General features: G+C 34.8%; 1 protein-coding gene across 2 annotated transcripts in view; it reads left to right on the forward strand.

Annotated features, from left to right (window-relative positions):
• Nucleotides 1–126: 126 nt before the first annotated feature.
• LOC125667300 (probable asparagine--tRNA ligase, mitochondrial) overlaps nt 127–14,221 on the forward strand; it is a 16,239-nt gene continuing 2,144 nt past the window's right edge. The window contains exons 1-12 of one of the 2 annotated variants that reach the window (XM_048900731.2): nt 127–264; nt 2,742–2,851; nt 3,016–3,136; nt 3,362–3,502; nt 5,146–5,226; nt 6,982–7,088; nt 7,525–7,657; nt 7,749–7,853; nt 8,148–8,185; nt 8,333–8,393; nt 13,035–13,166; nt 13,339–13,463. In XM_048900731.2, the coding sequence (XP_048756688.1) occupies nt 172–264; nt 2,742–2,851; nt 3,016–3,136; nt 3,362–3,502; nt 5,146–5,226; nt 6,982–7,088; nt 7,525–7,657; nt 7,749–7,853; nt 8,148–8,185; nt 8,333–8,393; nt 13,035–13,166; nt 13,339–13,463 (1,247 nt within the window). In that variant the 5' untranslated portion in view covers nt 127–171. Of the gene's footprint in view, nt 265–289; nt 1,625–2,741; nt 2,852–3,015; nt 3,137–3,361; nt 3,503–5,145; nt 5,227–6,981; nt 7,089–7,524; nt 7,658–7,748; nt 7,854–8,147; nt 8,186–8,332; nt 8,394–13,034; nt 13,167–13,338; nt 13,464–14,221 lie in introns of those variants that run through there. The other variant, XM_056155890.1, reaches the window with a different exon arrangement.

Genomic DNA, 14,221 nt, shown 5'->3' on the forward strand with positions numbered 1-14,221 from the left:
TGAATGAGGACCACTAATGAAAATAATTTTCAACATTGAAATTCTGTTTTGAAATGAAGGAAAAATAATATACATGATGTATTTGCCAGTGTTTATTTGGTTGTTTTGTTGTGCTTGTGCACAGTTTTATTCGCTGCAGCATCAAAGCATGTCTGCGCCCTTGAAGTAAACATGAAACTGCTGTGTACAAATTGTCAAAAGTTTTTGCAGCGATTTAACACAAGACGATTGTCGAAGGATTGTAGAAATGACAATATTTTAAAGGTTTTAATGATTTATTGACATATACCTCTTTGATCTTTGCAAATGACACGTGCAATTCAAGTTAGACAATAATTGCCACAGGCACAGGTGCTTGCATGAGGACAGGACACAGCATCAACCCCATCCCCTGAGGATTTTGACCCTCGGGTCACTTGTGACCTTTAAGATCAATCATTCTTTTATGACATATTTCTGGTTCATTCTATGCTAATATGTATACGGTGTGACCGTTGGACCGAGCGAAGAATGTAATGGTCATTGGAGTGTCCCAAGTGGTAATCATAATTCCGTTAAGTACGGTAGATTATGATTCATTTAAAAATATATATTTTGAATGAAATTTTCATTGCGCTAAACACGCAGTAACATCTCAGTATTAAAGGGGTTTATATGGGTACAACAGTTTTACGGGATCCGCCTATTCATTGAACGCGGGACATAAAACGCAAGGCGACGTAAACAGTGCATCGTGACGTCACATTTAGCCTCGACTTTTTTCTCGTTTTCAAAGCAAACAATTATAAACAACAATAATACATTCCGTATGCAATGAAAAGGCGGTTAAAACTAAACAAAATTAATCATTGGATTCAAAATTGTAAAAAAAAAAAAAAAAAAAAAAAGTAACCGTAAATTTATCGTATATTCTTATTCAAAGAAACTCATGAACTCGTTCATCTATTTAGTCGTATTACGGTTTTATATGTATTTATTTGCTGTTACAATGATAATTATACTATTCACTTTGAACAAACTGAGTGTTTAAATTACGAATTGCACGTCAGAGTCTTCTATTATTGGCATTCTAAATAAAACACGAATAACTGTTGAAGCAGGTAATGAAAAAATAAATGGCGGCGCCCATATGGATCACGAAAATTTCAGTGAACGTATATCGAGATTATCACTTTTTCTTTTGCTGATTTTGACTTTTTTTCTTTTACATACGTGTTACCTTTAGAACCTTGCTTCGCGGACGGGCCTTCGGCTCGTCCGAGCTTCGCTCGCTATAACTCCGTAAATTAAACTTAAAGAAACATTACATTAAAAAACAAAAACTAACCCGACTAAGCCTAGTGTAAACCATTCTCTGATTTGGTAGGTGCTGTATCCTGTCTTCAAGCACCTGTGGATTATAAGGCAGGACAATGATAGTTGAAGAACTTCTTCGACAATAAATTTATCGCATACATGGTAAAATTGAGGTATAGGGGACCCTCGATATAATTATGCCTAGATCATATCAGGGTTCATGTCATTAAAGGAAATTATTAGAATGCAATAGGTACCTTCCCTGCAAATTGATGAAAACTTATTATAAACATGATGTCATATCTAATAAAGTGAAGACAGCCACTAGGTATGGAATCTTTGGTATGCTATAATTATTATTTACATTAATTAACAACTCAACTTAATGACAAACGGGATGATTTCATCTTCCTTATTGTCAACTTCCCATATTTATGTAGCAATATTCCATTATCACCTGCATAATATGGTGTTTATATCTCTCAACTGATTTGGTACGCAAGAGCTTGTTCTGCATGTGATCAGTGTTTAAATCAAGGCAGGCTACTGACACGGGGTTTCAGTGGTCTTGTTTAAAGTCGACATTTCACAAATCCTATGGTTGTTATAACAATCTAGTTCGCCAATACAACCTATCATTGGATCAAATGCTGTCTGACGTGTTTCATACTGATTGTTGGGCTGTTCTTGGCACACTGATTTTGACTACAGATAACTCTGTTTACCTGATCAAGACATAGGGCTCACAGTCGGTGTGACTGGTCGACAGGGGATATCTACTCCTCCTAGACACCTGATCCCACCTCTGATATATCCAGGGGTCTGTGTTTACCCAACTCTATTTTGCATTTCTTATAGGAGTTATGAGATTGATCACTGTTATCTTCACCTTTCATTATGAAGTCTGCATAGAATTAATTAAATGTGATAAATTTTCAAGGGCTGGGTTTGTTATATCCAGAGGCATGATAAAAAGAAATATTTTATTGCTGAGCTATTGCAGAGGTATAATGTGACTTGATAACAAGATTTTATGTTATATTCACTTCGTGTTATTTTTTCTTTTCTACACTTGCAGACGGTATTAAATTTGCCCAGACACAGTTGTGCTAAATGAGTGACAAGAAAGGAAAGAGTTTCGCCCAGCCTTAAATTTGTAGATTAAAGGGGAAAAAATAAAACAGGGGCGATAACTTCCCTGTATGCAGTAGTTCCAAGTTTCGTGGTTTTTATTTCATCAAAATTGTTCAGCAAAAAATATATCATAAGATTTTCTTAAAAGAGCAGATTATTTTTATGAGACAAAACTTTGTGAACTCACTTCCTGTTCCACTGAGCTTTGAAAAATGAAGAATAATCATACAATAACATTTAATTTTTTTTAAAAGATTGTTATCATTCAAATTAAGTCTGCTCAGAATTATTTGATGTGAATAATTTTCAAGGGCTGGGTTCGTTATATCAGGAGGCAAAAATCTGTGACCTTTATTCATCTCAGTGATGGAACCCAGAAGGATACAACACAGGTTGTGATAGATCGAAGCCAATGCCCCAGGTATGTCCATCATCCTATCTCTCTATTGTCTAATATTTCAAAGTCTTTTAAAATGGAAGATATGTCATTTGTTAAAATCGTGATGAAAATGTTGCGATAAGTATGCCTAATATCTTGTAGTAAACAAAGAATTATTGTAGACGTTCTTTTTGAATTTCTTGCAGTGAAGTAACTGTTGGAAGTTGTGTAACTGTGCTTGGAAAATATGCTGAAAGTATTGGAAAGAAACAAAGTATTGAATTTCAAGCTGAAGAAATCAAAGTTCAGGGCACATGTGACACACAGGTAAATTCTAGCACCATAATTTAATATCTTCATGAAGCCAATTTTGATTTCCTGTCATCTAACAGGGAAACACATCTTTACCACATCAAGAGGAGTGTTTCAATCATGATTTAGAGTACATGTACTGACTGTTCAGAGAAAGAAGCGAGAAAATAACTCAAGTAATGAAAAGTGATTCAGAGATATCTTTCTTTGTGATACAAGTATTGTTCTAATCATTTATAGAAATATCCCTTTCAACCAAGAAACATCCACTCTATTGATTACATGAGACAACACCTCCATCTTCGTCCAAAAACAAATTTTACCTCGGCCATGATGAGGATCAGAAACACCACTACAATGGCTGTTCACAAGTTCTTCCAGGTAACATCTCGGGCAACTCGATCCTGTACATCATCAGAATACTGACCGTGGGTTTCTAATGATGGATCTGCTACATATATGTTTTTAAACTCTATGCTTTCTCTCTCTCTCTCTTTAGGTGAACTGAAAATTCAAGTTAGTTATTCTGAGCACTTTTTGTCCAGTGTCCATCTGTCCATAAATTTTTTAACATTTTCAGCTTCTTCTCCAGAACCACTGAACCAATTTCAATCAAACTTGGCACAAATCATCCTTGGGTAAAGGAAATTCAAGTTCATACAAAGGAAGAGCAATGCTCCCTTCAAGGGAGATGTAAAAAAAAAATATGCAGAAATGTGTTGGTGGTCATATAAATCACCACTGGGCCAGATAATATGAAACTTACATGAAAGCTTCCTGACATAGTGTATAGATTCAAGTTTGTTCAAATCATAATCCCCGGGGGTAGGGTAGGGCCACAATAGAGGATCAAAGGTTAACAATGATCTCAAATATTTAGGAAAAAATCTCAAGAACAGCAGGGCTATGATTAGTCATATTAATATGCAAGCATCCCCAGGTAGTGCAGATTTAAGTTTGTTCAAATCATGACCCCCAGGAGTAGGGCAGGGCCACAATAGGGAATCAAAGTTTTATATAGGAATATATAGGGAAACATTCTTCAAAATCTTCTTTCAAAGAACAGCAGGGCTATGCTTAGTCGTATTGATATGCAAGCATCTCCAGGTAGTGCAAATTCAAGTTTGTTCAATTCAGGGTTTCCTGGGGTTGGGTGGGGCCACACTAGGAAATCAAATCAAAGTTTTAAATGGGAATATACAGGAAATTAAAAAAAATTCTTTTTCACAGTAGCAGGGCCACACTAGATCATATCAAAATGCAAATGTTCCTATTAAGTTGTCAATTTTTTTTATGCCCCTAATACTAAAGTTGGGGAGGGGCATATTAGTTTCATCCTGTTTGTCTGTCTGAAACTATAACCTTGCTCATAATTATTGAATGGTGCATGATAGAGCTCCCATAGTTTTGCATATAAATTTCTTATGACAACACCATAGATTTTATACTATGATCTTTGACTTTGTGACCATGACCTTGGACTCAAATTTCAAAACTCCAACCAAAATTTTAATATTATTCATAACTTTGAATTGGGAATGATATACACATGCATCTTTCATGTTTCCAAGACCTTACATTTCATCTTATGATCGTTGACCTTTTGACCTTTTATCACAGTAATGTTGTGATCTTTGGGGCTAGGTTGGGGCTACAATGTGGGATTAAAAATTTTCGTGAGATTAAAGATTTTTTAAATTCTTAAAAATACAACAGCAGGGCCAAGGCACAGACAATTATATCACTTAAATTCGAATTTGCTATTAAGTGAATTTGAACCTGAGCGATATAATTTCCTATGGGCCAAGGTGACTCAGGTAAGTGATGTGGCCCATGGGCCTCTTGTTAAACAAAGGAAAGTGAATAGATGCAATTTTATATTAAATAACTTTTTGAAGTACAAATTTGTGTAGATATAAGCATATGCTATATATGTGTACATTGATTTTATTTCTAAATGCAATATGGATAGATGATATTTATGACTTAGCATGTGATAAAAAGTTTTGTTTGGATTTTTTAAGGAGAAGGGATACATCTTTATTCATACCCCCATTTTATCATCTAACGACTGTGAAGGAGCTGGACAGCTGTTCACTGTTAAGGTAATATTACAAAAAATAAATTTAAAAATACAAAAAAAACATTGCCAGCAATTCAATCCCACAAATTTACTATGCAAAATTCTCTGTATACACTCCATAGTGGAAACAATGCTCTGTATGTTTCAGATTCTTTATTTCCGTGAGCCCCAGGCTCATTGGATATCATATACATAAATACATTTATACAAACAAACAAACATGGCATTGTGAAGAGTGAGTAGACAACGATGTTACAATGATGTGCAATTTAGATTAAACCATGAAATGATGGAAATGTCACTCTCCATGTGGCCTTATACATCGGATGGTGTATGCCGTCTATCGGTAGTTACGCGACTGTGTAATGAACAAGAGTCAACCTGCTGAACTGCGCGCGACTTGTGTACTGTCTCCCTGCGTGGATCCACGAGTTCACTGGTGCGCGTATTGCCACTATGTGGCGTGGATCCACGAGTTCACTGGTGCGCGTATTGCCACTATGTGGCGTGGATCCACGAGTTCACTAGTGCGTGTATTGCCACTATGTGGCGTGGAGCTTGTATCACGTAAGTGTTCTACCTGTCTGTACACTGGGTGCGTCGTCCATTGCCACATCGCTCCTCCCCCCAGTAGAGCTGCCCATCAACATATAGCCGATCCCTAACCATCTTAATCCTGCATCCTGATTGTTTAAATTGCTTCTGAATTGGGTACAAATCATGTTGTCTTTCTTCTATCTCAGAAGGATATTGCTCATGCACTCCATACGGTTTTCCTTTCAATTTGTAAGCACTTTCCTTTCATTTACCAAATCTCCATGATATAGGAACTATGCCACTATCGGACGGTCTTTCCCACTTGTAAATTGTCCAAAACGGTGAACATTCCCAAACTCTATATCATTCTCTATTCCTAATTCGTAATAAATAAAGTCACGCAATTTTCTCTCTGTGTCCTCATTATTTGACTCCCCACCAAGTCCAGTGAATACCAAGTTATTTTTCATAGATCTGCATTTTAAATGTCTCTGCTTTTGTCACTATTCTCACTGTTTTCTTTCACCATGCTACCAAAATCTTCACGGACAGCTTGTATTTCACATTTCCACTCCTGGCTAAGTCGTACAGACATTTCACTGCATTTATGGTCAAATTCATCAAGTTTTTTTAGATACAAACTCAACAGACTTTTATAATTCAACTGTTCTTCCCTCAACTGTTTTGATTTTTCTCTCCATTTGTGAAACTCTAGCATCCATTCGATTTATAACTTCTACAATCTGGTCTAATTTGTCCAACTTCTTCATGATGTAATCAAGTTTTCTGTTTACCTCCGAATAGTTTCAGTTTCTTGTGTAGCAGAAGGATTGTGTATCGGTATTGACTGAGACACAGGTGGATTTTCGTATAACACATTGTTCACCTCGCTTACTATTTGACTAAGAACTGGTGACTCTGATGACTCTTCATGAGCACTGCTCTGGTCGGTGCTGCCTGTACTTTTCTTTTGTCTCTTCTGTCTATGATTCCCCATGATCACAAATATTCAGTTAAAACAGTTGTAGACAGTTGTAGAATATCACAAACTCAAAATGTATACTGTTTTAGTCCGGACCCAAATCCAAAATATGGTAAAGTAATCGAAGAAGGCATGTAACAAAGAAACTCAAAAAACTTGTGTGGAGCACTCACAAAACGTGTCCGACCACTTCAAGATCTACTCACTCACTGTACATGTGAAATGGTGTATCATGACAGATTTGTGTAAATCTTACAGGTTTCAGATGGCAAAATTAATGGGAATGAAAAAAAATCATCAGAGTTTTTTAATGTCCCAGCATTCCTCACAGTGTCAGGACAGCTCCATCTAGAGGCCATGGCAGGGTAATCCACTTTATCCACAGTTCTCTGTCAAATTCATCTATTTGTACACTGTTTTCAGAACATTAAAGAATGTATAACATAACATACCTTTACTTTTGGTCTTTAGAAAGATTACTACTCTCACAATTCAAAGGGAGGGAAACCCATGTTTATTATATATTCATGGAGCATGTACTACATATGATCATAATTATGAATGCTTTATTCATGGAACATGTACTACATATGATCATAATTATTAATGCTTTATTCATGGAACATGTACTACATATGATCGTAATTATTAGTGCTTTATTCATGGAACATGTGCTACATATGATCATAATTATTAATGCTTTATTTCACACTTAAATCATACAATAAGAGCCAGTTGGTCATGAGTGATGAAAGGGGGCAGGAATATTGTTCTGTATACCTCTACAAATTCCTTTTACAGTGGCATCAGTAAGGTATACACGTTTAGCCCGGCATTCAGGGCAGAGAGGAGTGCCACAAGTCATCATTTGGCCGAGTTCTACATGATTGAAGCTGAACTGTCCTTTACTGAGAGTTTAGAAGATATCATGCAGGTTTGCATAAACTCAGAACGTGGCATATTTTTGAAGTGTCTCCTTGTCAAGAGGTTCTATCAGATCTATCCAAGATTTCTTCTCATTCCAGCTGATGGAAGGGCTTATAAAGTTCATTACACAGGAAACCTTAGAAAGCTCATCAGAGGATATTGGTTTTGTTCACCAGAGGAACTCGGTATCATCAGAGCACTTGGTTTGTGTATTTCTTTCTTCAATGGTTAATGTTTATTTGCCTAATTCAGATTTTTATTGTGTATAATTGCTGTTTTTTAGACTTTGGTGTTCATTTATCAAATAGGTGAAGAATTTTCTGTACCTTAGTGATATACATGTTGTATATAAAGAAAAAGTTACAAGTACTTTAAATATAACACACAAGTTGCTTAAAAATCAAGTGTTTGTTCCAAAAGAGAGACAAGTGTCATCACAGTTGAATCAAATCCAACCTTTCTCAAGACACTTAACAATTTCAGCATTTACTTTTCAGAAAGTCATTGAATCTATGATAAAGAATGATTTTATAAGGTATGTATAATAGAAGCCTAATCCTGTGTGAATAATATATGCCAATATTTATTAAACTCGAATATTTGTATTTTGAAGAAGAAAAAACCCACATAATTAAGCAGAGTATTTGTGTCAGAAACATATGTGTAGGCATTTCTCTTTAAGGATGCCGTATGAAGAAGCGCTAGATATACTAAATAAAAACAATGACTCATCAAACATACAGGTAAGGTTATGAAAAGAAACATGTAAAAACTTATTAGAATTAGATCTTCTTAAAGGGACTGATTCACGATTTTCCCCAAAATTTTGTTTTTCTCTTTTAATGATTAAAATATACTGTCTAATGTGTTTGAAAGATTTCACATAAAAATTAAGGTTATACATTATCACAGAAGCTCATTTTAAAGAGTTTATGATTTGTTTTGTAAACAAAGATTGGGGTATGCTATTGTTTACGAAATTTTCAAAAGAAATGGATATGGATCTAAGTTTATCATATCTTTCACATTTCAAGCATTTTTGGGGTAGAATGTGTCATATTAAAGTTAAAATTTGTGACTATGCAAAATTAAGATGCTTTATATTACAGAATCAATATTTTACGTGTTTGTTTGTTTACATAAAAAGACTCGAGTCTTTGTTTACATAACACATATTTAAGGTTAAAATATTGCTTTTATTCTTGCATTCAGAAGGTCAAAATTTTGGCTGTCAACATTAAGTGAGTTATATTTTCAATGTTTAACATCAAAAAGGAAAAATATCTTTATCAAAAATCGTGAACCAGTCCCTTTAAAGAATGAAATATACATGTATGATCTTGCTTGAAATGTTTTTTTAAAGTACTAAAAGTTTAGAAAATCTTGGTTCGATCTTTGCATAATTGCTGATAGTTCTATGTTAATTAATGCAAGAAAATGATAGATGTACCACTGTTCTTGGAATTCAGAATTTTTGGCAATATAATTGGGGCTTTGTCATATACTTAGTGTTTTGTCAGGGCATAATCTGTGTGCTAGTGTATGTCACTTGCAGCAAAGTTGCAGGGTTTATGTAGTACTCAATGTGTTTATGCAAATATTTAAATAAATACATCCGATATATGTTGTCATTCTTGAGCTTATGAAAGTGTTCCAGTTTTGCTTTGGGTATAAATGTTTGGCAAACTTCAGTATAGTATTACATGTGAAATATGATATCTCAAAAAAGTATATTCAGAATAAAGAAAATAAAGAGTTCATGTCTTCAAAAGTTTTTAAATATGTAATATGGTGTACATGACTTTACCTAGCTGCAATAATGTAGCCCTCTCCGATTTTTTTATTTTATTTTTTTTTTTTTTTTCGAAGAGAACGTCAGAATAAATAAAATCGGATAGGGCTACATTATAGATGTTTTGCACACTCTAACGTCATGCTAGGTCAAAAGGTCATAGGGGGAAAAAATCTTACATCCGGGTCCTTTGTCAATGTGAAACAGCGAACGACGACGGCTGCTCACCAACATTTTACTGGTGAGACATACTTTGTTTAAGCATGTAAGATGATAAAAATATAACATTCGTAAAAAATACACTTTAAAGTTACCACTAAGAGTTGCAGATTAGAATGTTTCATTCACATTTGTTTAATTTGAGCTGGTGAAGTATAGGTTGTTTATGTCTGCTCGCTACTTTCACTTGCAATGTTTTCTATCGAATTACAGTCATTAGCTCTCTAAAATTAACCCAGTGAAGTAGTACATTGCATAGAGAAGTGATAACAGTTCAATAATTTTATTGACAATGTGTCTTTTTTCTTTTAAAATGACAAAGTGGTTTGATTTATCGGCATACCCCCCCCCCTTCTTCTCTCTCTCTTCTGTGGTATGCAGTACTGAGTAGTAATTAAGTTTGAACCTATGAATTAAGTCACCCCTCACACAATTACGGATTTTGAAGTTTGGATTGAATTAAGTTTTACGAATTGTTTGGTTGTTTTTTAAAGTGTCTATCAGCATCATTGTCGTGCCAATTATTTTCAATATTCGCACGACGGTCGCGCTTATATTAGAGCTCCTATCCGCACGATATTCTTTTCCCAATTATAAATTTCTTCTACTTGCCCATGAGACAGAGTGAGAGATACATTTCATTTGCATGATTTTAAATCTTATAAGCTTCTGACAATTAAAAAAAAAAACCGAGATGTCTACACAATTATTTAATTTATCTCTAACTTTGACAAATGACCAGTTCAAAGTTCACTTTTAGGTATAATAACATATGTAGGCCTATATATATTATAGCTAGAAACTTTATTGCAAATAATAAGGATACTAATTATAAACCAGGCAATTTAGGTTCACCACCCAATACTCAACTGTTAGTCTATCCATTTTCAGCAGTCTGATTTAAACAACCGACTTCTCTTTGCGAGTGTAAGGAAAAAGGGGTGTGTAAGACAAGTGTAAGGAAAAGGAGGGCTGGGGGGATTTGACGATTCTAAGAAAGGAGGGTTTGTATTAGACGAATGTAAAGAGATGGAGGTATATTTGACGAGTGTAAGGAGAGAAGGGGGTTGGAAAAGCCCTGAATTATTCTTGACTTTCACTAACTATATAGACTACAAGTGATTTTCAAAATTTGTCGTCGTTCGTATAATCTCGCCCCCCCCCCCCCCCTTTTTTTTGTAAAATTTCCTTTTTAAAAATATTATCTGTATAGATCGTAGTAGTTGTCAATATTTATATTTTGTACCCCCCCCCCCCTCCCCTTGATAAGGGACGCTATGATGTGCCTGGATAATACTGCCGTGATTTGTTGTAATGCATTATAATCTATTTTCTTTGTAAAATTACCATTAATAATGAATACCCCCCTGTCCCTAAAACATCACAATACAATGGGTCCAGTAGTCGGTATTATCGAAATTTTACATTTTTGTGCAATTCAGAATTAAGATTTTTAGTGTAAAAATGATTGTTTATTATGAAATGGAATCTTCAAACATGGGTATGAAAAGCAACTTTAGTGCCAATAAATAGTTTCTCATAGAAATTCTAGAAAGGAACTTTCCATAAAAGATATGCTAAAGTAAACCTTTGGTCCTCTTTATCTATTATGTAAACAAATTCTATCATAATATAAGAGATGAATCATTAAAAACGTTTGGGGGAAAAGCATACATCGTTGATTTGTCAAAAGGCTGCGTCCATGATTACGTCGTTTTTTCCCCTATGACCTTTGACACGCATATATAATTAGGTAATTAAATATGGCAGCACCGAGTGTGCAAAGCATCTATTGCAACTAGACTTTACCATCACAATATTGAAAAATAAATATAATAATAAGATACAGATAATTAATCTGAACTTAATGTAAAAGTAGTGATGATAATGTGATGTGCACCTATATATTTCAAAGTAGCCAATAATTAGGAAATTGGAAAGTTTGGGAATTTTTTAGGCTATGTCATCCCTATTCTGGAATATTATGACCACAAAGTGTAAAACACTTTTTAATTCCTTATTGTTAAGGTCATGCAAAGGTCTGAGGTCCTGGACATCTGGTCATAAGAACTGGTTTCCAGATGATATCTCAAATATTGTTTGAGCTTTATCTACCGGGGTGTGACACTTTGAATAGATAGTTAATGACCTCTTTTGGTTTTTTGTTGTTATTTTTTTCTTTCTTGTTGTTGGTTTTTTAGCTCACCTGAGCTGAAAGCTCAAGTGAGCTTTTCTGATCGCCTGTTGTCCGTCGTCTGTCCGCCTGTCTGTAAACTTTTTACATTTTCGACTTCTTCTCCAGAACCACTGGGCCAATTTCAACCAAACATGGCCAAAAGCATCCTTGGGTGAAGGGCTTTCAAGTTTGTTCAAATAAAGGGCCATGTCCCTTTCAAAGGGGAGATAATCACAAAAATGCAAAAATAGGGTGGGTCCATTTAAAAATCTTCTTCTCAAGAACCACTGGGCCAGAAAAGCTGATATTTACATGAACGCTTCCTGACATAGTGCAGATTCAAGTTTGTTAAAATCATGGCCCCCGGGGGTTGGATGGGGCCACGATAGGGGATCAAATTTTTACATACAAATATATAGGAAAAATCTTTAAAAATCTTCTTCTCAAGAACCAATGAGCCAGAAAAGCTGAGATTTACTTGAAAGCTTCCTGACATAGTGCAGATTTAAGTTTGTTAAAATCATGGTCCCCGGGGGTAGGATGGGGCCACAAGGGGGATCAAAGTTTTGCATACAAACATATAGGGAAAATCTTTAAAAATCTTCTCAAAAACTACTGGGCCAGGAAAGTGGAAATTTGCATGAAAGCTTCCTAACATATTGCAGATTCATGGTCATAAAAATCATGGCCCCTGGGGGCAGGATGGGACCACAAGGGGGAATCAAGTTTTACATAGAAATATATAGGGAAAATCTTTAAAAATCTTCTCAAAAACTACTGGGCCAAGAAAGTGGGAATTTACATGAAAGCTTTCTAATATAGTGCAAATTGAAGTTTGTTCAAATCATGGCCCCTGAGGATAGGATGGGACCACAATAGGGGATCAAAGTTTTACCTACAAATATATAGGGAAAATCATTAAAAATCTTCTGAAAAATCACTGGGCCAGAAAAGTTCACATTCACATGAAAGCTTCCTGACATAGTCCACATTCCAATTTTGAAATAATCTCCTTGACACTTACAGGGATGCATCACACTGAAGCAAGATCTGGTTTTCTGTTATCTTTATTTTTTTTTTTTTTTTTTTACTTAGTTACAGTATTTTATGTATTTTAAAAAAAAGATAAATGGACCACCAAGTAAGTCCAGAATAATATGCACTAATTACTTGCTAACGAAGGTGTCCTGATTTTAGTGGGGAGATGATCTACAGAGAGCTCACGAGAAAGCATTAGTAAAGCATTGTGGGAATGTTCCTGTGTTTGTTACAGACTATCCTGAGGAACTGAAACCATTTTATGCCAAACAAAATCCAGACAACCGAACAGTGAGTACACACACACTGCAGTACTTCAAGTTTAGTCATGTGGGAAATGTTGCAAGTGCAGTTAAATAATGGCAAGGTCAATATCAAGTTTGCTATCTACATGTATCTTTTTCAGAATATCTGAAGTCATTCTTAATTGTTCACTGACTGCCACTGATTCTGATTTCATTAGGTGGCTGGTCTGGATCTCTTGATCCCCGGGGTTGGAGAGCTATGTGGAGGAACACTCAGAGAGGACAGATATGACTTACTACATCAGAAATTAAAATCCAAAAGTTTGCTAAACTCACTTTCTTGGTAGGTAAAATTGTTTTCTTTATCAGCAGTTATGTAGACAAGATGAGGATCATTAATTTTCAAAAACAACATTGTGATTTTAAATGAATTTCCTACAGTAAATGCTCTTCAAGTAAACTTTGTACAAATCATGAATCCCCATGAATTTTTTTTCAATGTTTTATGCTAGTATTTACTTACACACAAGACATACTGTTTTTTGTCCCGTCTGTCCAATTCAAAGTCCATGAACACAGTTTCTCCTATAGTTTCTAGTATAACTGTGCTAGACACTTTTTATAAAATCAAATTTTTCATACCCCCAGCAAACGAAGTTTTGAGATATACTGGAATCACCTTGTCCGTCTGTCCATCCGTTTATCCTTGGACATATATATCATTTGTCCAGGGGATATCTTTAACACCAATGAACAGATTTCATTAAAACTCTATGTATATTTTATATGAAAAATAAAGTTGTGCACCTGCTATTTAAGTGATAATTCTTTTAATATTTAGGGAAGTTATGGATATTTTTTTCTATTTTGAGGAGGATGTTGTCAGTTTCCAGAGTATATTTTAAAAACCAATGAACATATTTGATTCAAACTTTGTGTATATATTACACATATAATGAAATTGTGCTTCTGTCATTTTCATTAAGATTCATTAATATTCAAGGAAATTATGGATATTTTCATTTTACTGTTTTTTCAACTTTATTGACTAAGTCATTTTCTTTTAGATTTTGTAATGATCTGTTCTTTCACAGAGACTAC

Source organism: Ostrea edulis, chromosome 2 (genome assembly GCF_947568905.1).
Source record: "Ostrea edulis chromosome 2, xbOstEdul1.1, whole genome shotgun sequence".
In the NCBI taxonomy this organism is placed as follows: Eukaryota; Metazoa; Mollusca; class Bivalvia; order Ostreida; family Ostreidae; genus Ostrea; species Ostrea edulis.